General features: G+C 43.2%; 1 protein-coding gene across 2 annotated transcripts; it reads right to left on the reverse strand.

Moving 5' to 3' along the window:
• Positions 1-677: 677 nt before the first annotated feature.
• Positions 678-19,515, reverse strand: PLIN2 (perilipin 2). 2 transcript variants are annotated; one of them, XM_074994971.1, is made up of 9 exons: positions 19,372-19,513; positions 16,422-16,477; positions 16,147-16,342; positions 15,427-15,509; positions 14,044-14,329; positions 13,539-13,723; positions 12,763-12,897; positions 8,059-8,349; positions 678-2,001 (listed from the first exon to the last, which is right to left on the reverse strand). In XM_074994971.1, the coding sequence occupies exons 2-9, from the start codon at positions 16,449-16,451 to the stop codon at positions 1,867-1,869; spliced, it is 1,341 nt and encodes a 446-aa protein (XP_074851072.1). In that variant the 5' UTR covers positions 16,452-16,477; positions 19,372-19,513; the 3' UTR covers positions 678-1,866. The 2 variants fall into 2 exon arrangements, with proteins under 2 accessions (XP_074851072.1, XP_074851073.1); XM_074994972.1 differs by lacking the exon at positions 678-2,001 and having other exon boundaries at positions 2,324-8,349; positions 19,372-19,515.
• Between the last annotated feature and the right edge of the window lie 4,001 nt (positions 19,516-23,516).

The raw sequence follows: 23,516 nt of genomic DNA on the forward strand, positions 1-23,516 counted from the left end.
ACTGTAACACTGCTATGGCAGACACTCTAAGCAAATGGAGGTAATTAAGGTAATTACTCCAGCCCCAGCAAGCAGAAGTAGCTATGTCAGCTGCCCCCACTGGCCTCTAGTTTGGTATAACATATCACTTAGGTGGCTTATTCACACACCACTAGGCAACATACCATCTTCTAGCAACATAAATGGTAGTGTGTAGTCTCTGGGAGATGAATTAACTACAGTGATGGGAGAACTGTTTTTGTCACCGTAGTGACTTTGTACACTGAAAAGTTACAGGAGCAGTGCTGCAGCTGTACCACCGAAGTGTCTTAAGCCTGTGAAAGTCATTCATTCCACATTGTTTATACAGCATTATCCATCACTTTACAAAATCATCATACCATAGCACCTGTTATATTGCAACAAATATAATCAATCCCTATCTGGCTCTGTGAAGATGCATTCAGGATACAGCAGTCAATTTTGTTTCTCCCCCTAATGAGTATGTGTAAGCCCCACAAGTGAGTCTGTCTCTTGCCTGCTTAGGGTCAGATGCTGCTCTGTGTGTGTGTCTATTTTGTGAATCAGATGCCCCCTCTGGTCCTTTCTAAATGCATTCTCTCACCTGCTTAAAATAATCAGAGTTCTTTAGGCCGGAAATCAATACAAGAAATAACGAAGAAGTCCAACCACACCAATTCCAAGATTTATAGCTCAAATTTTATTTCAAGGCATTTCAGTGACTAGACTTCAAAGCTTTTACAAAAACCAGTTAGGACAATATGATAGAGTTGGGGGGTCAACCTCATTCTATAGTGAGAGTAACCATATAAAACCCACAAATCCACAACTTCCCAATGATAACAGTGAAACTTTTGCACAAAGAACATGGGAAGAATGTGACAAATAAGTAGTAACATAAGACTGATTGGGGCTGATGGTGCTGGATTCCTTGTACACCCCAAAACGACCAGTGAGGTGAATGGTGTGCACAAGAAGAGCAATATGAGGCCATTAGTCACTAAAGTTAATTGCTTTAGTTGGTTACTTCACAAAAAGCATGGTGTTTGTCTATATTACTTTCATCACAATTTCTCATTCAGTTCAGATTCTCTTTGGTCTTTGTCTTTTGCCCATGGTTATTTGTATCTCTCTTCTGAACTTGTTTCCTCCTTTTCACCCTCCTTTGTTATTTTTTTATTCCTAGTTCTTTTTTCTCCCTTTTTATCCTCTACTTTATGTGCATTTTTCCCAAATGTGGCCCCACGTTTGTATTTTTGGGCTCTTCTACCCCAGATTCCCATTCTTGGTCTCCCTGCCCAGCAGCAGTATTATTTACACGTGGAAAGGATGCAGAGGGAAATGGAGTTCTTTCACGATAAACACTTCCTACAGAGGGACACAGTCTCAGGCTCAGTCTCAACAAAACTGACTAACATCCCACAGTCTTGTATAGCCTATAGTCCTTGCCAGCAACAAAGAGGTAGGTGCAGAAGTGCTTTTCACGTAGACCAAAAAGGGGAAACTTATCAGCAAATCTTAATTTCCTTTTGCTGAGAGCCCTTTTTTGCAAAGTGCTGGAAAGCTGTTTTGGCTGTTGCTGACAGCAAACCAAATAGCAGTGCAGTTTTAAATGGATGTGTACCCCAGTTGGCTACAATGAGCAGGCCTGAAGGATCGAAGCTTGACACCCCTACTAAGGAGGTTACACTAAAATGCAGTCCTTTTTTTAAAAAAAATGCAAATCAGAATTTTGTTGCTACATGAAACAAAGTTGATTCAATAAGCATACATTCCAAGAGCTAGACTGATTTCTCTTCAAACAGCAGAAATATAAGTTAACATGGCAAAAAAACCCCATATCAAATAAAGAGAACAGTTTTGTGTTTATTCAGCTCTTGGTCCCATGGTGATAGGGCCATTGGGGCGTGAAAAATCTTGCTGGTCTTCCTCATCCAAACCCAAAATGTCTGGAATATCATCAGATTCTGAAGATAAGTCTGTGATAGTGAAATCTGGCACCTGTAGCAGAAGAAATCCAAGTAAATGTGAAGGTAAAAATGGAAGGACCTGATTTGCAAAAAGCTGAACACTTGGGGTGTGTCTACACTTGCATTCCTCTTTTGCAATAGGTATGCAAATGAGGTTAGGTCAAATTTGCATATTCTAATTTCAAAAGAGCTTCTTTCGAAAGAAGAAAGCCAGTGTAGATGCTGCTCTTTCGAAAGTAAACCCCATCTTCGAAAGAATCCTTCTTCCCATTAAATAAAGGGAAGAAGGATTCTTTTGAAGATGGGTTTACTTTCAAAAGAGCAGCATCTACACTGGCTTTCTTCTTTAGAAAGCTCTTTTGAAATTAGAATATGAAGATAAGGTGTTGAATATGCAAATTTGAGTTACCTCATTTGCCTCTCTTTTGAAAGAGGAATGCAGGTGTAGACACACCCTTGGGATTCAAACAGACCAACAGTCTGAAAATCAAGCCCAAAATATGAAACAAATCACATTCTTTGTCAGTTTATCTTAAGATTGATTAGTTGACTAACAGATACAATCATATGATAAAGGTGGAACAGAACTGCACTCAGCTGGGAACATTACATAATACTTTGGGGGAGGTACATTAAGGAGGTTGACTAGTAAGATTGGGATCTTGCAAAGACTTCATGTATATTGTATCACAGCAGTTTAGAAGTGCTATTATATGTTTGCTATATTATCTTTATCTTCTGTGGAATTCAAAATGTGGAGGGGAATGAGGTATGGAGAAAAATCTCATGTAAGGTGCTAGTTGGTGAGCCAGTTTATTCACAGAGCAGATGTAGCATAGGTGATATAAATACAAGCTTCCCTACTTTGCACAAGCAGCATGCCTCAATCTTGCTCTTAAAAAAAAGCACATGGGAAAGTGATTGCCTGAAAGTGGTGAGAAATTAACATTTCAAAGCAGTTTGCCAGGGAAGGTCTGTATTTGTAATGGATTCACACTGATCAAAACAGGTTACATGGCTAAATTTTTATTTGTAAAGGCTGAAATCTGCCACCCTGTATTTTCATAAAAGTTATCAACTCAAGAGCTACTATTATATTTTCAAAATGACCATGGTCAGAAGAGACACCACCTTACTCCAAATGGAGAACACACATTGCATCACTCAGTTTCAATGCTGCATATTCCTCAATTCCTGGTCTAATTTAGTATATAAAATTAGTATGGCCTGTTAGCTGTCAGATGAGTAATGATGGGCATAGTGATTTTTATATCTAGTTCATACAATTGGTTAGTAAAACATTTAGCATGTTTGGCTGTTGGACAGAATTTTTACAAGCCAGTTAGAAACCTAATTTTCATTCCTTTCAGTGAAATATATATGGTTTAGGAGCTTGGGAGCATTTGAGAACAGGATTTACATTAGCTGATCCAGGAATTTTTAAAAAATTCTACCCAGCAACATTTGATGCATGCTGATGCTGAGTTGGCTTACATGTAGGCCAACTAAGAAAAACTGAACTACAGCATTTGTGCAACAACTGCAATATAGGTCCAATGCTGAAGTTTACAGTTAGGATAAAATAGCAAACAAATACCAATGAATGGACTACTCAAATTATCTTAAAAGGTGATGCTTGACTGAAGAATAACCCAGTGATTTATTTCTCACCATTAAGATTGTGCTTTAAAAGACTAGATCTTGATGACAGTCTTGTGTGCTGTGCAGTACACTACACTCAGTCTTTATCATCAGGTGATGATACATTTGAAAGGGGAAGGCATGGGCCAAGAGAGGAAGTGGCTTTCATATTATGCAGGAACTTCTCCATGTTGGGGAGACCTGGCTCTGAAGTTGACTACAGGATAGGGATGTTAAAAGAGGGCTCCAGAGATGAGCCTCTCCTAGTAAAATAAAACTAGGGTTCAAAAGACTGTCATCATCCTGGACCTCAAGCACTTAATAGAAAGAATGCATCATAAAGAATATAGCAACAATTTACTAGTTTTAGACAGAGCTTGATCTTGCTTCTAATGAGATCAACAGCATTGATCCCACTGACTCCAAATGGCAAAGAGTGTAGCTCCGTTCTTCTATTGGCAGAAACTCCTCTGCAGAGCCCTGCTGCATCAGCCATCCACACAGTAACAAAGACACCATATAGTAACACATGTAATATAACTGTATTCTTTCAGGATCTGAACATAATACTCCTTGCCCCATTAGTCACTGATTAGGAATTCAAAAACAATGTAACAGACAGTAGGAGCCAAATTTGGAAGAGATATGCAAGTTAAAAGTGTGCGACTAACATAACCTGCCAGCCAAAGCTGTGAAAAAAATACCTCTGACTGGCAGTTTTACCAGCAAAAAGTGCTGGTGTGGACAAGTGCTTTGTCAGCAGGAAACTCTCCCACCAACAAAACTACTGCCCCTCATTGGAGGTAGCTTTATTTTGTTGACTAGAGAGCTCTTCCCTGCTGACAGACAGACTACTGCATACCCTACAGCAGCATGGCTGAAGCAGCACAGCCGTGCCATTGTAAGGTGTGCAGTGTAGATATAGTCTTACAACACACTCCTGCAGAACTTATACCCACTCCATTCAACTTTAAGAGAGTCTACATTGAAAGTAATTTCTCCAGACAACTTGTCAACTTACATGCACTTAAACTCCTTTGATGTTAGAAAGACACATGTAAGTAGTTCTAAGGGACTGAATTAAGGCCTATTAGCGATTGCTACACCAGTTGCAAATCCTATGTATATGCAGTATGCTAGCCTACAACAGAGTTTGCAGCAGATTCATCTTTATTTTAAATCTTAAGTTGTACTGGTGCAGCATGTATTTATACATTTATGCAACCCCCAGTTCAGATCAATGCAAAAGCCTTACCCCAGACAAGGAGTTTAACTTCCATATCAGCTCTATATATACACACACACACACACACGCTTATAATTTGTTTAATATTTAATAGGGAATTTTTATTGTGATTATGACCAAGCGAGCCAGATTTAGTGTCTCTTGCACTCATCTCCCCTCCAATGCTAGGTGCATTTGCTATTTAATTTTTATTGGACTAAAAACACATACTCCAAGGATGGGTGTATTTAGTTACCTCCTCAGAATTTAATTGGTAGTTTGATACTAACTTCAGAAAGGAAAATCTGGGAAGCTATTAGAGACTTTGAAACAGAACTACATAGAACAGACAAGCAGTCACTTACTTGACAGTTCCAGCATATGGCTTCAACCTTTATATGCATGCATCTGAGGCTAAAAACTGCAGAAAGTTACAAATCTTTTTATAGAACCAAGAAATTCTGAACACAGATGCCAATATGGAGTATGCACACTACTACTGACTAGATAAAGTAACAAGCACTGCACCACCTGAGTTTAATACATGATTGCTTACTCAATTAGAATCCATTGATAATTGCAGGTTAGAAAATGGGCCCTCGCTTTTGTGGATGAGAATTTTTTTTGCCAGTTTCTTCCATCTGGTACAGGAAAAATATTTGCAAGCAGCATTCAGTCAATCCATTAGGAGCCTTAGAGTCCTGCTGTAGTCAGTCATAATATTGCAAAGCACCAATAAAAGTGTGTTTTAAGAAGGTGACAGTTTCACTTTTTCTAAAGATCAAGATGACTTGAAACATTCTACACTCAGCTAGTCCTCTGCAACTCCAGAGGAGCCAGATCATGTGATCGCCATGAACTGGGAACACTGTTCAAGAAAAACAGGCAGTAGTGACCAGAGGTTTCACAAGAATATGCAAATACAGATTGTCTCTGACTTAAGGAAGTTAAGTATGTGCTTTGAGTGTGTATTATCTTAGACAAGGACTGTAATAGAAGTAACCTGTACCTAAAACAGAAATACAGGCCTGACTGACTCCATAACCAAAGATCTTACAGTTAAATAAGGTTTAAACTTTAGAAATTGTTACAGTATAACCCTTTGTTGTAAGGGTCAGTGCAATCATTCTTGCTGGGCTCCAGTGTGGCCCTATGTCTCCTACTTTAAACTTCTACCCTGGCAGTAGCTGCTTTTCCTGTGACACCTTAAATCCCTCAGCATGGGAGGGAAACAAGGTTGGAAGTGCCTTTGATTTATACCTTTAGCCTCCACTAAAAAAGCTCAGCAGAGACTTAAATAGCACCCAGGTGAGTAGCAGAGCACCCACAGGTAGGTTTATTTTTACTAGTGGTGCACACTGAGCCATGCGTTAGTACACAAGATTCAATCCACACATTAGTGGAATATAGAATTTCACATATGGATGTAAAATAAAGATTAGAGGGAACATTGCTCATGACCCATAGTCTAGCATAGCCAGTCCATTCATTAGCACACCTGTAGCCTCAGGATGCTTTTCACTTTGGACATGCTAGGCATTTTGGATTTTCATTAAGGGTTTCTTACTGCAGCATGTAACTAAACCATCCTCATTTCCAGTACTGGGTATGCAGGGATTTGCTTTTTTAGTCATGCAGATGGGGAGAATCCAAAATGTGAACTAACACCTGACCTCAGAAGACCAGTCAACTTGTGTTCATTAGTACTTGACCAGCAGTTGTTTAATCTGTTGCTTTCTGAAGTGTATAATATACAGCACATATACTGAGCAAATTAGTGTCAGTTGTCTTTGGAGTTTCAAATGCAGGTTTTTTTTAATCCTGCCTGTCATCTATTTTCAGTTCTGGTTTTTCAACTGGAGATCATATGGTTACAGGAGGGTGGGAGAGTAGGAAAAGCCACCAGTGCAGCGGGTAGTCATATGCAGCAATGTCCTGCTTGCAGCTGGGGCAAATGGCTGTCCAGCCCATGCTGCACAGACCACCCTCATGTTGCATTACCAAGCTACTGTCATTTTTAAGTATTCCATAAAGGCAGACAATAAGCACAGACAAGCTGGAATAAAGCTAAGCGGGACTGGAAGGGCCTATAGGACTCAAAAGGCAGGAAACAAATGCAGCAGCAACATCTGACCCATCTGTGTCATTCATCTGAGGCTGGTTAGTTACCAGTACTTGGTATCTTTGTTCATAATCCCAAGCCTGCCCTGTTATGGGCCCAATTCAACAATACTGTGACTCACTAAGGAAGTGCTAAAATAGTTGTTTTTATATCATGCAAGTGAGACAGTTTGGCTGCTGAAGCATTTATTACTGAACACATACATTACAAAAAGGTGAAAAAAGCACAACACAAAGAACCACACACACACACACAAGACTAGGCACTCTGGTACAGACAGCATGAATCTTGTGCTCATATTCCATATTGAATATTTAATCAATAATGACCCAATAAGTGATTTTTTTTTTCTTAAATCAGAAAGTGTAAGGGTAATGAAGACTCCCAGCCTTTAAATAGTTCTAGGTGAACAAGTTAAGCATCACTTGACAGCAAAGGAAATAGATTCATTTTTGTAGCTTGTACAATGAAGGTCACTTAAGACTATTGTACAGTTCATGCCTTTAGCTAGGATGGCTCTATCACTGGATGTTTGCCACAGAACACTGTCAAATTTCCATTAAGTGCCTCACTGAGTTGCAGGACTTTAAGTGAGCAGGACACATGTTACTTGTTTTTCTTGTTGCAGTCACTGACTTTTTGCAAGTTTTTGGCTATGATTAGTTTCATTTAAGGTCTGTTCTTTGGCTGACCATTTAAGTGACAAATATGAGGAGACTTCAAGTTAACTGAACAAGGTAAACTACTGATGTAAGATGAAGTTTGCGCAGCACAAAGTGCCTTGAGGCTTTGCTATTCCAGAGGCACTTAGGACAGTAAAGTCATTTAATTAAAAAAAGAGAGTTCCTTTCTTGGGTTAAAAGGCACATAATTAGATCCTTAGTCCCCCTACCTCCTAACATTGTTATGATTTGTTTCAACAGATCAGACAGCTATGATAGTCAGGTCACCTTGTTAGGCAAAACTGCAGAGTAAGTGTGCTATGCAAACTAATCTCTGCTGAGTTCAGGCTGTTGGTCATCCTGGCTGGCATTCTTCTCCCCTTCACCCTTGCACTCAGCATGCTGAGACCCAGCCAGTTCTGGATAAAAGGGACCTACCAGCCAGTTAAGTGGTGTGTTGTTAACAAGATAATCCATCACATCATCCAGAGACTCCTTCATTTTCTTTAGGTGTCCTTTGCTAGTGGTAAGAAGTTTATCCGATATGTCATGGAATGATGAAGCAGAACGGAAGCTCTTGTAGACATCTCCCGCCATTGCCCCAACATGATGAACTTGGTCCTGAATGTTCTGCGGCAGCCCCTGTATACTAGACATCAGGGTAAGGCAGGTGGTCTGAAGCTGCTGAGTCAGGCTCTGTGCAATAGCTAGTGTGCGTGACTCAATGTGCTGGAAACAAAAAAATTAAAATTAGGAAATTTTAATGGCCAGAGTTGGTCACTGCAACAATTCTACTCTATTTCAGTGTGTGAGCTTTCAGCATTAAAGTAAGCTGGATATTTAAGCCTGTAACTCATTAGTAGGCCCCTAATTTTCAGGGGGACTATTTAGCTGCTGGCTTGAAGGAGTTTATTAGGTTCAAGACAGACCATGGGCTCATCTTATATATGCACAAGGTGTTGCCTTGTATATTAAAAGTGTACACACTTGGACAGAGGTGGAGATAGGAGATGGGTTGAAAGTCTCTGGGTTAGACTCAGAGGAGTAAAAAACCCAAGGATAAGGTCCTACTAGGAGTCTACTACAGGCCCCCTAGCCAGGTGGAAAAGGCTCTCTTTAAACAGCTAACAAAATCATCCAGGGCCCAGAATTTGGTGGTGATGGGGGACTTCAACTATCCAGGTATATGTTGGGAAACTAATACAGCAGGGGACAGACTGTCCAGTAAATTCTTGGATTGCATTCCAGACAACTTTTTATTCCAAAAGGTTGAAAAAGCTACTGGGGGAAGCTGTTCTAGATTTAATTTTAACAAATAGGGAGGAAATTGAGAATTTGAAAGTGGAAGGATGCTTGGGTGAAAAAGTGATCATGAAATCAGAGTTCACAATTCTAAGGAAGGGTAGAAGGAAAAACAGTACAATAGAGATAATGGATTTCAGGAAGGCAGATTTTGATAAAAACCTCAGACAGCTGGTAGGTAAGGTCCCATGGGAAGCTAAACTGAGGGATAAAAAAACAGCTGAGGAGAGTTGGCAGTTTTTCAAAGGGACATTAAGGGCCCAAAAGCAAGCTATCCCGCTGCTTAGGAAAGCTAGAAAACCATGGCAAGACTGCCTCGGCTTAGCCAGGAGCTCTTGCATGATCTCAGAATGAAAAAGGAATCGTATAAGAAATTGAAACTAGGACAAATTACAAAGGATGAATATAGGCAAACACCACGAGCATGCAGGAGCAAGATTAGAAAGGCTAAGGCACAAAATGAGCTCAAACTAGCTACAAGCATAAAGGGAAACAAGGAGGCTTTTTACAAATACATTGGTAACAAGAGGAAGACCAAGGAGAGGGTAGGGCCATTGGTCAGTGAGGAAGGAGAAACAGTAACAGGGAACTGAGAAATGGCAGAGCTGTTTAATGATTTCTTTGTTTCGGTCTTCACTGTGAAATCTGAAGGAATGCCTGACAGAATGCTAGTGAAAAAAAGGGGTAGGTTTAAGAAGTTGAAAGAAATTAAAATTTACATAGAAAAATTAGATGTCTGCAAGTCACCAGGGCCTGATTAAATGCATCCTAGAATTCTCAAGGAGCTGATAGAAGAGGTATCTGAGCCTTTAGCAATCATTTTTGGAAAATCATGGGAGACGGGAGAGATTCCAGAAGACTGGAAAAGGGCAAATATAGTACCCATTTATAAAAATGGGGAACAATAAACCTGGGAAACTACAAGCCAGTCAGCTTAACTTCTGTGCCAGGAAAGATAATGGAGCAGGTAATTAAAGAAGTCATCTGCAAGCATTTGGAAGGTGGTAAGGCGACAGGGAACAGCCAGCATGGATTATGTCAAACCAAATAGTTTTCTTTGATAGAATAACGAGCCTTGTGGCTAAGGGAGAAGCAGTGGATGTGGTATACCTAGACTTCAGTAAAGCATCTGACACGGTCTCACATAATATACTTATCAATAAGCTACGCAAATACAACTTAGATGGGGCTACTATAAAGGTGGGTGAACAACTGGCTGGATAACTGTACCAAGAGAGTAGTTAATGGTTTTCAATCCTTCTGGAAAAGTATAACTAGTGGGGTTCCGCAGGGGTCTGTTTTAGGACTGGTTCTGTTCAATATCTTCATTAACAATTTAGACATTGACATAGAAAGTACACTTATTAAATTTGCAGATGATACGAAGCTGGGAGGGGTTGCAACTGCTTTGGAAGATAGGGTCATAATTCAAAAGGATCTGGATAAACTGGAGAAATGGGCTGAGGTAAACAGGATGAAGTTTAATAAAGGACAAATGCAAAGTGCTCCACTTAGGAAGGAACAATCAGTGTCACACACACAGAATGGGAAAGGACTGTCTAGGAATGAGTACAGCAGAAAGGGATCTAGGGGTTATAGTGGACCACAAGCTAAATATGATTCATCAGTGTGATGCTGTTGCAAAAAAGCAAACATGATTCTAGGATGCATTAACAGGTGTGTTGTGATCAAGACATGAGAAGTTATTCTCCCGCTCTACTCTGTGCTGGTTAGGCCTCAGCTGGAGTATTGTGTTCAGTTCTGGGCACTGCAGTTCAGGAAGGATGTGGAGAAATTGGAAAGTGTCCAGAGGAGAGCAACGAGAATGATCAAAGGTCTAGAGAACATGACCCATGAAGAAAGGCTGAAAGAATTGGGCTGGTTTAGTTTGGAAGAGAAGATCGAGGGGGGACATGATAGCAGTTTTCAGGTATCTAAGAGTGTCATAAGGCAGAGGGAGGGAACTTGTTCTTCCTTGCCTCTGAGGCTAGAGCAAGAGGCAGTGGACTTAAATTGCAGCAGGGGAGGTTCAGGGTGGACATTAGGAAAGAGTTCCTAACTGTCAGGGTGATCAAACACTGGAACCAAACTGCCAAGGGAGGTGGTAGAATCTCCATCACTGGAGATATTTAAGAGGTTAGATAGATGGCTTTCAGGGATGGTTTAGAAAGTGCTTGGTCCTGCGATGAGGGCAGGGGGCTAGACTTGATGGCCTCTTGAGGTCCCTTCCAGTCCTATTCTTCTAGGATTCTATCTTCAGTAGCTCCCTCCTTTGAAGGGGGCATGTAAATGAACCCAACGGGTGAATAGCAGAGTTGGCATGGCACGAGTTATACATATGCTGCACAGCACCTCCATTGCTATTCACCCATTGGGCTCATTTACATGCCCTCTTTGAAGGAGGGGAGCTAGTGTAGACAAGCCCCATGTTTTTGGGAAGAGGCCCAATGGATCCAAGATATATAAACCCCGGAAGGCTACATTTCACACAGTGACTGTCTGGCTCTGCTCCTTGTGCTGTAATACTTAATTGCCACAAGCTTAAAAATTCACTCTTGAAGGTGGAAGCATTAACTTCCATTTAAGTTTAGTGCTATTAGACAGCATTTTAAGTTCAGCTACACACATACGTGCTGTAAATCAGGCTGCAGCCACACTGCCCCCTCTCCTCCCCCTTCTGGGAGGGGCATGGGAATGAGTGCTGTGGAAGATGCAAGTGAGACCTGGATTAAAGTACCTTGCACATCATTTCCATATTCCCACAAGATGTCAATTCAAGACTATCCCCTTCCAGAAGGGAAAGCTGTGTTGTAGATGGGGTTCCTTCAGAAGAAGCGTGCACATGAATTCCTTCTGAAGGACACCCCACCCCCCACAAACGTTTACAGAATAAGGGGTCTTCCAGCAGGGGGGTTTCCTTCAGAAAGACCCCCACCCACCCCTACACCTCAAACTGCTTCCCAAAAAAAAAAAAAAACCCCCCGCTACAACCAGCATCTTTTGCTTCTGGAAGGGGGATCATCTGCAAGTGACATCTTGTGGGGAATATGCAAATGAAGCATGAGATATTTTAATCCACACCTCATTTGCACCTTCTGCTGTACTCATCATCCCCCCCCCTCCAGAAAGGTGGGGTGGAGCAGTGTAGACACAGCCTATGAGCCTTGGAAGCAGAGGGACTAGTCCGGCAGGGTGGAGGAGTAGAGAAATGGAAGATTGCATTGTCAGTCCTGCCCAGGTTATTTTTGAAAGGTCACCACACTAGGAGAGGTCGGTCCAGAACAGATCTGAGTAGGGTAGGAAAGTCAGTCATTAGTCACTTGGCCTCAAGCAATATTCAGCTGCTGAGATGCACTCCTTGACAGTCAGCACACCAATAGTAGTTTTTAAAGAATTACTATACTGAAATGAGGCTGCAGCACATGTTAATTTACAGCAGTGTCTGGAGCACCTGTGAGCAATAGCTTATCTGTGAGCCAGATAGTTCACCAGGGTTAGCTAAGTCCCACCTTACTGCCCACTCTAGCCTGGGGAATATAAAAATATAGCAGCCACAGATACTACATTAGGCTATTACTGAAATCTTCATGGTTCCCTGAGGAGGAGGAGATGTGTTGAAGTGAACTGGATGCACATAAGTGTTCTAGCCAGTTAGCTTGCTGCCTCACTAAATCAGTACTTTGCTACTTATGCTGGCCTGGTTATTGGTAACAGTCACCACTAAACTGAACTGATTCAAAGGATAGCAAGCATGTACAACCCAAATTGCAAAGTGCCTTTCAGCAGAATAATATCTTATTAATTTTGGTCTCCCACCCCCCATGCTCTTAGTACATTTACCTCAGCACTGTGCATTTCGTCACCATCATTTTGGCCAGTGTTTTTCTTCCATTCTACCCAGGAGTGATACAGCATTTCCTGGGCATCGTGAAGTTTCTGGTTGGCACTATTCACATTCTTTCTGGCATACTCCATCTAGAAGACAATGGAGGTAGTATAGCAAGGATTCCAAACTATTTAGGGTTATTATAAAGGACTTAACCCTGACTTTTTTAGCAAGGTCACTCAATTTTATTGAGTGAAAGGCCAATTTTTGAGCTACAGATGGGGAAGTGTTTGCCTTCTGCTCTTTTCTTAGTATTGAGGGAGAGTAACGTACAGTTTCTCATTTTGTCAGCTGGAATTGTGCTACAGAACCTTCAATTGCAACAAAGCACTCAATTCATTCTTCCTATAAAAAGCTAGTCATAGTAAGATTTCAATAATCCTACTCTGCTAACGCAATTCTATTTAACAATCCTATTCAATACCAGGATATTTTTCACTGAATGTAGTCTGACAGATTCAGTTTGGGGTCTAATAGGGTCTTCTAAAAACAGTAAGCAATATTAAAACAAGTCCATTTTCTATTAGTCTTTCAAAACAGAGGCAAACAAACATTTAAAGACTTCATCTGATGAAAACTTGAAAGCTAATGGTTGCTTTTTGTACCCTTCAGAACCTTAAATCACTAAGTTAAGTTATCTATTGTTCCTTTGACAAACAGTTCAGAAAAAACGACAAGACTTTTGTATTTACATCCCATACTCACCCCAAAACAGTTCTTTTTAACTTACCAGATTAACAGTGTAATTGAGCTGTGAAATGGTCTCTTGGCTTTTGTTCTTAGCATCTCTAATCCTGATTAAGGCCTGTTGGTAGGCACGGGAACGGACTTTTGAAGACAAGGATCCTAGTCTAATGTAGTAGCTTGGCTTTTGAACACCAACTTCAAATCCTTCAACCTTTGTAACTTCATTTGCTAGAAAGAAGTTTAGAACAGGTTTGTCTGGGTTTTCCCCCTCCTCAATTAGGTTTGCAGTCCAGCCTCTGAAGGACTGAAAACGGGTCCAACATGCAGCTTGATGAGGTACAACCCCACCCCCTCATTTTTGAAGAGGCCACTTTCCTCCATATGCCTTCCCTGCTGACAAGAGTCCATCATGGTTGGCATAGCAAAGGGCCATGTCTGAGATTAGTGTCAATGCTGACTACCCTACTACTTGAACAGACGACACTGCTAGTCTGTTGCATTCATTCTCCCCAGTTGCAGTTTCATGTTGAGTATTGAAGTAGCCTTACCTAGCTCCTCTTCAGTAACTGGGAGATAATGATCTACAAGAGTCTCCGACCTGGTGAGCACATTATCCACTCCACTGCTCACCATCTGCACCATACGGCTTCCCAGGACAGTGTTAATGCTGCCATTGACAACTGACTTAGTCATTTCCACGCTTTCATGCACAGCTTCTCTAGTCTTGCCCATGACACCAGTAATTGTGTGGGCAACAGTATCCTTGGCACCAGTCACAGTGCTAGTTACAGCATCTCTTGCACCAACAACTACATCCTTGGCATTGGTAACCACCTGCAAGAAAACAGTGGGTTCCTCATTGAGTACTGGGCAAGTAAGTTATGGATAAGTCTTTCAAATGCATAACTGGTTTCAGGATTCTTTAAGAGGTACTTGCTTTAAAACACAAAAAAAAAACCCAGTGATGCTAGGATAAAAATTTGGGTAAGTGGAACACTTTAGCTACTCATTAGCAGAGGATATCTTTCCCACTATAAATGAAATGGTTATAGTGCTATGAGCCTAGAACTGTGTTCTCCCCAAATTTACTGCTCTAAAAGTTAACTGTTCTTTAAAATGAAAGTTTAGAGTTTTGGGGTTCTAATCTGCAATTCTTTAGAGGTACCAGAAATTAGTGCCCTGTCATCTTTTGAGTTAGGAAGATTTTTCTACTCTTAGGTTATGTGGCTAAATATGCAGAAAGATGGTCATTGACCTTTTTAATATGCCAACAGCTTGTCTTCCAGGTACAGACTGCACTTCCCTTGCCTAACATAGTGAGGACCCGACAGGTCCTGAACAAGAAAGTTTGCCAGATGAGGGGAGGTCCAGGGATACCCACAGATGGCCCTGCAGTCACAGGGCTGCTTTAGCCCAGTCACCAGCTGCTCTCTCCAAGCACTCTGGTTCCCAGCCAGTGCTACTGGCAGGGAGCTCTGGTTCCCAGTTCCTGCCACAGCCCAATACTCTCTCATCCAGCAGCATCCATGGTCCTGCTTTTTTTACTTCAATTACAGAGACATCTTTTCTATATATTCCTTAGATACCCAAAGCACAGCTAAAAACATTGAACACTATTTCTTTCATGGCTTTGGTAAAACATCCCCCTTTCCTTAGGGAAGGAAGCAGATTGAGGGCCTGAATTACAATGGTGCCATACAGCTACCAGCTTCCCTTGGAAACATGGAGACTAATATCTGGGGAAGTGAAAGAAGATTCAGTGACTCTAAAGGCCCTGGAGTATTCAGAACAGAACCAGGGTTAGGATCATAAATTCCTAAAATTTACTATTGAGCTCTGCTCCTAGCCTTACTGCTTCAGTAGTTCTTGAATCTCTTTCCCTGGTTGTCCCACTTAGGAGATTTAAATGCAATATTTTAAAAAAAGTTTACCTTGTCAGTTGGTTGATGTAGTATAGGCAGCCTCTCTTCAATTTTGTCCAGTCCTATGCATGCATAGCTATTGGCAGCTGCAACTGCGAAGTTTTAAAAATCATTAGTTTACTCGTAACCTTCAGCAACACAGTGTTGTAACAGGACAGTCCAGACCTAAACGAAAGTGTTCCTTGTTTATTTCTCCTTTAAGGGTTTATGCAGTTTAATTCTACAAAAACAGCAGGCAAAGTTCAAACAATTGACAAATCTTATTCAAGGGAGTGACCTTAAGACTGATGAATGTCTCTGGGCTATTTGTCAAGTGATAAAAACCACAGCCTTTCAGTGAAAAGGAGAGCAAACAGCCATGACAGTTGCTAAATTTGTAACTGAAAGTAGGTGAAAGGGAAGTATGATGTACAGCTCAAAACTGGGTGAAGGGTTAGGAGAGAAGTTGAGCAAGAGACTTCTTATGCAAGCAATCTGAGAAATTAAAGTTTATTAGGAACAAGTCACTTGAAAGTTAAGTTCAGGAGATTAGGAAGTCACTTGACTGCTGACTGTTCATAAGAGCTCATTTAAATTAGTTGCTCATGACTTACTGCACAAATTAAGGTAAGTTTTCAATCATCACCACCAGTCCTCTTCAGATCCTTCTATCCACCACCACACACAAAGCCTACGTATCTATATCTTAACTTTACACTTGATCACAAATACAGATATTTTATGCCTTACTTTGTGGCTCCAGCTTCTGGATGATAGGCATAGCACTTGTCATAGCCACCATACTGAAGGTCTTCACTCCTTTCTCTGCTATCTCACATACCGATTTGAGATAGGGATGGTTATCTTTCGTGTTGACATATGCAGAGGACACCATGTCGTAAGTGGAACTCACCAAGGGAAGGTTGACAACCCTGGCTACCACATTCTGCGTGAATAGAGAGGGAAGGTTACATTCACAGCCTTCCTGGCAACCTGGCACAGACTGGCCATCAAGTCACACATACCTTTTGAGAGTCAGCTGCTACTGCTGCCATTTTTGAGTTCTTGAATCTTTTCAATCCTACAAGAATAAGGCAATCCAAATTAAAAAAATTGATTAAGTCCTAAATAGCCAACCACTATTCCATTTTCACATTCTAGGTTAGAGTTCTTTTCCTAATGGAGAAGAAAAGGATTCACAAGAAAGTCACCCCAAGATTATTTTGGGCACTGAGTGCACCAGCCCTCTGTGTGTCAAAACTCTATGCATGTTGGCTGTAAGAAAATAGATCATACCACAATAACAGAGCTAAAGTTTAGTTTCTCTGACATTCACCACTTCAGGTACTAGATTCAAAAGTAAAGATGGTAAACTAGAGAGGTTAATAGCACACCTTTTCCCATTCATCACTGTTTATTTGGTAACAATGTTACCCTGTTTGGAAACAAAAAAGTTTGAAGAGTTAAAAATCATGATTGTAGGCAGAACGACTCAGGCTCTACAGCTACTTTTAAACTAAATTTTAAGTTTGTCTGCAAGACTTGGGGCCCTAGTGATACAGGTATGTCAAGGTTCTCTTCTGTTGAGTTGACACATTTTAACAAAACCCCATTTAGGCATACAATTAACTTAACCCCATTAGGTACATAAGTGTTTCTGCAGGATCAGTTCTCCTTTAACTGTTGTACAGCACTACATAGTGTGTCATCCTACCTCTTACAAAGAATTTAAAAAAAATTCCTGGCATCATGTTCTTTGTAACTAGCACTTGTACTGGTTTTCTTATCCACTTGCACAAAAAGGGCAGGGGCTTTCAGCAGTGGATCAGCAGCTCTCTGCTGCCAGGTGAATAGCTGCAGATCATTTAGGATGTGCCAAGGGTCATACCCAACACAGGTGAGTTGAAGGACAAACTAATCACCTACATTGGTTAAGGTTCTCCCACTGCAAAGAATCCTAACTTAGGAGATGGGATATTGCCAAATCACATTGGGTTTGCAGGGGCCACAGCGAGCAACTGTTACAAACACCCACCGATCCTGCTTCCACACAGACTTATGTAGAGCTAAAGAGAGGGTGCAAGTGGTTCTCTCACACAGTACACCTGAATCTGTGAGGTTCTCGTCCCTGTCTGTGGGGGTACGGGGGAAGCAGACAATTTAGTTAGGACAGTATGCTAGTATTCCTGAATAATGCATGGTTTACTTCCATAGGGTTCCCCCCCTTGTGGTGTAAGTGTTACAAAGTGTGATTTGAAAGATTCCTAAGTGACTGCCTTGAAGGATTTGTTGGTTCTCCAAACAACTGTTTCTCAGAGGATTAGACCACCATCATAAATCATAGTTCTTTCAGGGACTGAAAGAGAAAGTCAGTGTGCATTTGTCAGGGAACCTGGACAAACTGTTCTATATTTACTATGTGCCACAGCGTTAGTGCAAACAAATGCTAGACTGTTTCACAGTTAAAGTGTTCTGCTTATAGGCTCAAGTTCCTTGACGGGCCACTGAATGAGGACAAGAGTATGCAAAACACTGAGGAGTGACAGCATTATTGCAGGTACAAATGCCTTTTGTACTCCCCTCCTTTCTCCCTACCCCCAGTAATAAGATCAGCCACCATGTTTATGTGGAATAAATTTGAGGGGGTAGCAGCCAGTATTACTACTAAGGAATACAAATAGACACAAGTACAAAAAGTTTGTATGAAGCATTTGCTAGAGGTTTACTGGGTATAGGCCACAGAATAAGATACAGTAGTCAGGTAAAGTGTTCCCATATACATCTCTACAGCTATGATCTATGAAACTACAGCTACCTTAGAAGGCACCACAATACTGGTACAGGGTAGCTGCAGCTACCTAGAAGTAACTGTGCAAGTTTTAGTATTTAAAAAAATGAATATGTTTGGCCTGCATAAAGGTTTCACACAGAAGACCCACGCTACAGAGGGCATACTGAATTCTTCTGGGGTTGGGGGTGGGGGGGAAGGTGCACAGAGTTAAACTAGCCCTAGCAGGATTTTAATACAATGATTCAGGAATCTCCTGACCTTAACTACTGCAGGTGCCAGAAGTTTTCTAGAAGAATATAAATCCCACAAGAACTTTAATGTATGTTTCCAGCCACTTCTTAGGCCCCTCTAGCTGAAGGCCAAGGGGGAACCTTACTGGAGAAAGCACAGCTGAGAGAGGTGTTAGCGCCTGCCAAGAGCATTAGCGCAGTGTTGCTTTCACACAGCCCAGACCCACAGACGGGAAAATGACTAAGCAGACCGAGTGAGCAGTTGGGTGCCTACTCCTGTAAGAAGCAGCTGAACTAAGTGGCGTTCCACACTCCCGGCAGAGAGCCAGAAACGCCCTTTCTACTGCGCACCCTGAGCAAACACGGGGGTTGCTCCCACCTGCTCTAGCGGTGCGAGCACCTGTCTAGGGATGCCATTACTAGCTGAGCGGTTTAGCCCCCGCCCAGCAGCAGGCATGCTAGCCACAGCAGGGGCGCCAGCCCCCTCCGCCCCGCCGCACACCACTCCAGATACAGGGAGGAGCGGCAGCGCTTTCACGCCTGGACAAAGGCGGCTTCATACAATGTAACAAGAGAAATCTTTAATTCGCCTTTAAAGCAACACCGCCCCGCCCAGCTCCCTTCTCCAGAGCGACGCGCTCGGGCAACCCCCGGCTCTCACTGCCCCAGTGCGGGACTGAGAGGGGGCGCTCAGGGCACCCCGCGGCTTAAGAGAGCCGGAGAGCAGAGACACGTCCGGCCACTCCCTCCAGCGCAGCGGGCGCCCTAGCCCTGCAAAGGCGGCGCGGGTGGGCGAGAACCAGCCCTGGGCCGCGCCAGCTCCAGGCACAGGACGGGACGGGGCCGAACCCTCTTGCTGGGGAGCGAAGAGGTTCACCCAGCCCCAGCGTCGCTCAGAAGGCACCAACATGGCAGCTGATGGGCCATCCCCGCGCCAAGGGCAGCGCGACTCACCCAGAACGGAGAGAGCTGCACAGCCTCCACTGACCGCTGCACGGGCACCAAACCACCCTGGAGCACAGCACGCCCCGCCCCCAGCTGTCAGACACTGCGGCGACCTGTGGCTGCGGGCCCCGGCTATTTATATAGAGCGGCTGCCTGCGGGCCGCCTTCTCCTCTCGCGAGATTACTGTCTGTCATGGGTGCCTCTACCGGGTTTAGGGCTAGCGGAGGAAGGGCCGGGTCAGCTGGTCTGCGCCCGCCGGCCCGCCCCTGTGTACGTGAGCTGGTGGGGAGGCTGCGGCTCTTGTCTTCGCTTCCCCACAGCTCACCCTCCCCGGGCTGCCGTCCGCTCTTACGGGGACTAACTTCTTTGGGTCCCGCTGAACTGAGTATTTAGCCAGTCACGAGGTAAGGAAGAGAGAGGGGGATGAGAATGAGGGCTAACGTACATAGCAGAGAGCGTGGCTGGAGCCTGTGTGGCGCTGTACCGGGAGCGCTGCCAGCGGAGAGACTGCACTCGCTACATGGTGTTATTTGCTTCGTAGTTGGTCACCAGGGCTGATAAATGACTAAAGGAACCTCTCCCGAAGTGGTCTACTTACAGACGCCAACTGTGTGGTCCCAGTTAGCACCCACCAAAATGTACACATCAAGGATGGCCTGATCAGTACCACACTCTACCGGAAACCCACTGATCGCTATACTTACCTACACTCTTCCAGCTTCCACCCTGCACATATAACTAGATCCATTGTTTACAGTCAAGCCCTTTAGGAACAATCACATTTGCTCTGATGCTACTCACAGAGACCAAAAACTACAAGATGTCTACCAAATATTCATAAACTTGAATTACCCACCAGGAAAAATAAAAAACAAATCATCAGGGCCAGATGAATATCCAGAAACCAGCTACTCCAAGATAGGCCCAAAAAAAGCCAATAACACAACCTGGTCATTACTTACAGCCCCCCAACTCAAACCACTGCAATGCATTATTAAAGACCTACAACCTAATATCCTTAATCAGGATGCCACACTCCAGAAAGCCATAGGTGGCAGGCCTGTTCTCTCCTATGTACAACCTCATGAGGATTCTCACCAACAACCAGTCTCTACCACAAGAACACCAGTCCTGGAACTTTTCCTTGCAACAAAGCCCATTGCCAACTTTGTCCACATACCAATTCTGGAGATACCATCACTGGACCTAACCAGGTTATTCACAGAATCATGAGCACATTCGCATGTTCCTCAGCTAACATCGTGTATGCCGTCATGTGCCAACAATGCCCAGATGCTTTGTATATTGGACAGACTTCAAACTCTCTTAGACGAATAATTAATAGGCATAAAACAGACATAAAAACACTCCTGATTCACAAACCAATCAGTCAGCACTTTAATGGAGTGGACCATTCTGTTAATGACCTGAATGTCTGCATTTTACTGAAGAGGAATTTTCACAACACTTTGGAAAGAGAGGCTGCTGAACCCTCTTTTCTGTTTAAATTTGACACATTAACACATGGTTTGAAGCAGATTGGGAATTTTCTAGCTCATTATTGGGGCTATTTTGCATACTTGGCTTTAGCTAATTCTTGACTCCCCTTCTGCCCTGCTGCTCTCTGATTTGCTCACTTTGATAATATTTTCCTGATTTATCAACCTTGATCACTATTTTTGGTTCTCTGTGCCTTAAATTTTGAGTCTGTTCTGGCATGGCTATGATCTGAAGAGGTGGTTCTGTCCCATGAAAACTCATCACCTAATAAATTATTTTGTTAGTCTTTAAAGTGCTACTGGACTGCCTTTTTTTTTTAAACCAAAATGTTCCCTACTAGCCCACTAAATCTCTTTTTGCATTAAGCTCCCATAACGTGATTCTCATCCACAATGATGAGGCATTGCCTGTGTAGCACAGATAATATCACTGTTACCAAAACACATTTTACAGGACAGATGCTGTTGTCTGTGCAGTCTGACATTTTTGAGCATGCTTAGGTTCACAGATATCATTAATTATGATTGTTTATGGTACAGTAGTCCCTTGTGGCCCCAACTGAAATCAGGGACCCACTGTGCTACAGCTAGATGAACACACAGTAAGACAAGGTCCTTCCTCCCATTCTAAACCGTACTTTGTAAGGCAAAGATCCTGCATCTTGTGGTCACATGGAGCCTCATTTAACTTAATGGGGTTCTGCCTGAGTGCAAGTGTCCACCCTCATGCAACAAATTGCAGGGTGGGGCCTGTACCTTGGTTACTTTTAGTAACAGAGAGAAAACCATGCTAGTCTATACACTATCAAAACAAAAAGCAGTCAAGTAGCACTTTAAAGACTAGCAAAATAGTTTATTAGGTGAGCTTTCATGGGACAGACCCAGTTCTTCAGACCATAGCCAGACCAGAACAGACTCAATATCTAAGGCACAGAGAACCAAAAACAGTAAGCAAGGAAGACAAAATCTGATTTCAATCTCATGTTTCAATCTCATGGATCCTGTAATGGATCTCCACCAGCTGTAGCAGTGGACAAAGCTGACAGATAGAGAATACTCATGTAAACTCAGGCATTTCTGTCAGTATGTTTTGTAAACCTGCTCTAAGAAGGTGAGAAGATGTGAGGGGCACATTATCTGTTAGCTACTACAGGAGTAGGGAAAACTTTTTTGTGACCTATTGTCAGAACATTGAACCTGTGAAAGAGCCAATCAAATGGTAATGAAGCCATTTAACAGGTATCTGCCAACTCCCAGGTACATACTGTCAGTTTGTAAATGCACTCTGTTAATCTACAGGACCTTAGATTAAAATTTGCTTTAAGAAACATTTAATCTGTGGATTGTTGAAGATTATAAAATCACACCTCTAAAACTTGTTTGCCCCACAAGCCCAAGGCTGCCATTAGCCATAGAGGCACCAGTTTAATAGTATTGTATAGGGCCCCATAAATCCTAAGGACAATGCTGTCTGACCTGATCCCTAAGAGAGAAGGAGATTAAAAAAAATCCTCACTGTCATGGCTCCCAACTGAGAAGCACGGGGGGGGGGGGGGGGGGGGGGGGGGGGGGGGGGGGGAAGGGAGAGAGAGAGACCTCACTCATGCAGTTTGAGTGCTGAGGCTCAGGGCTTCACCCTCAGGACCAGATTAACTCTGATGGGGATCTGGGGCAAATGCATTTCATGGGGTTCTGTAGGCATTAGGATGAGGCCAAAAATAAGGGGTTGAGCATGCAGGACACTAAAAGGAGGGCAAGGTGTTGAGGGCAGGGTATGGCCAGGAGGTGGTATGGAGGCTGGGCAGGAGGCAGAGTGCCCGAGGCAGGTCTGATCAATTTGGAGGTCTGGGAATGAGGGAGTGCAGCAAAAGGGTGTGGACAGGGTCTGTACAGGAGGTTGGGTACAGAAGCAGACTGATAGGGGGTTCTGGGCAGGAGGATGGATGCAGAAACAGGCTGAGGGTGCATGGATAGAGAAGGGGGTGGGGGCTGCAGGAAAGGCTGGAGCTGAGGAAATGAAGCAGGAGATTGGAACACTTACCTGGCATATCTCCCATAGTGGCTCCATGCCACGTTGTTGCTTGCAGGCACCACCCCCCACCACTCCCATAGGCTGGGAATTGCAGCCAGTGGGAGCATCAGAAAAAGCCTGCAGGCTCCTGTACTGCCATTCCCCCAACCAGCAGAGTGGGGGAATGGCAACAAGCAGAACTAGCTATGCAGGGGCTTTAGTGCCAGCTCCCTCTTTCTTCTTCCCTCTGCAGGGTAACAGAGGAGCTCCATGCCTTGCAGGCTGCAAGCTGGGGGCTTGATCCAGCCTGTGGACTGAAGATGTCCCATTCCTGGGCTACTGTCTCCATCTCCTACTCGACCATCCTAGCTCCCTCCAAGACGCCACACACTAACCCTGGGCCACTTTGCACCCTAACTCCTGCCCAGACCTTGCATCCCCACCCCAACCTTCTGCTCAGAGCCTGCACTCTAAACCCCTTGACCCCATCCTGGAGCCACCTGCTGCATCCCAAATGCCTCCTCCCCAACCCCACCACAGAGCTCATGTCCCTAGCCAGAGCCCACATCCTCCCATCCCTGAGCCCCTCCCACTATCCAAACCCTTCAGACCCACTCCTGTTACAGATCTTCTGTGTGCAGAA

This window comes from Carettochelys insculpta, chromosome 5 (genome assembly GCF_033958435.1).
Source record: "Carettochelys insculpta isolate YL-2023 chromosome 5, ASM3395843v1, whole genome shotgun sequence".
Lineage (NCBI taxonomy): Eukaryota > Metazoa > Chordata > Testudines > Carettochelyidae > Carettochelys > Carettochelys insculpta.

Bases quoted from the DNA above. Each gene is read 5' to 3' on its own strand.
- PLIN2 (XM_074994971.1), bottom strand. From the start codon at position 16,451: ATGGCAGCAGTAGCAGCTGACTCTCAAAAG. The intron at 15,510-16,146 runs GTAAGGCATAAA...AAAACTTCGCAG, and splicing joins CCAGAAGCTGGAGCCACAAA to TTGCAGCTGCCAATAGCTAT. The intron at 14,330-15,426 runs GTAAACTTTTTT...GTTTTCTTGCAG, and splicing joins TACATCAACCAACTGACAAG to GTGGTTACCAATGCCAAGGA.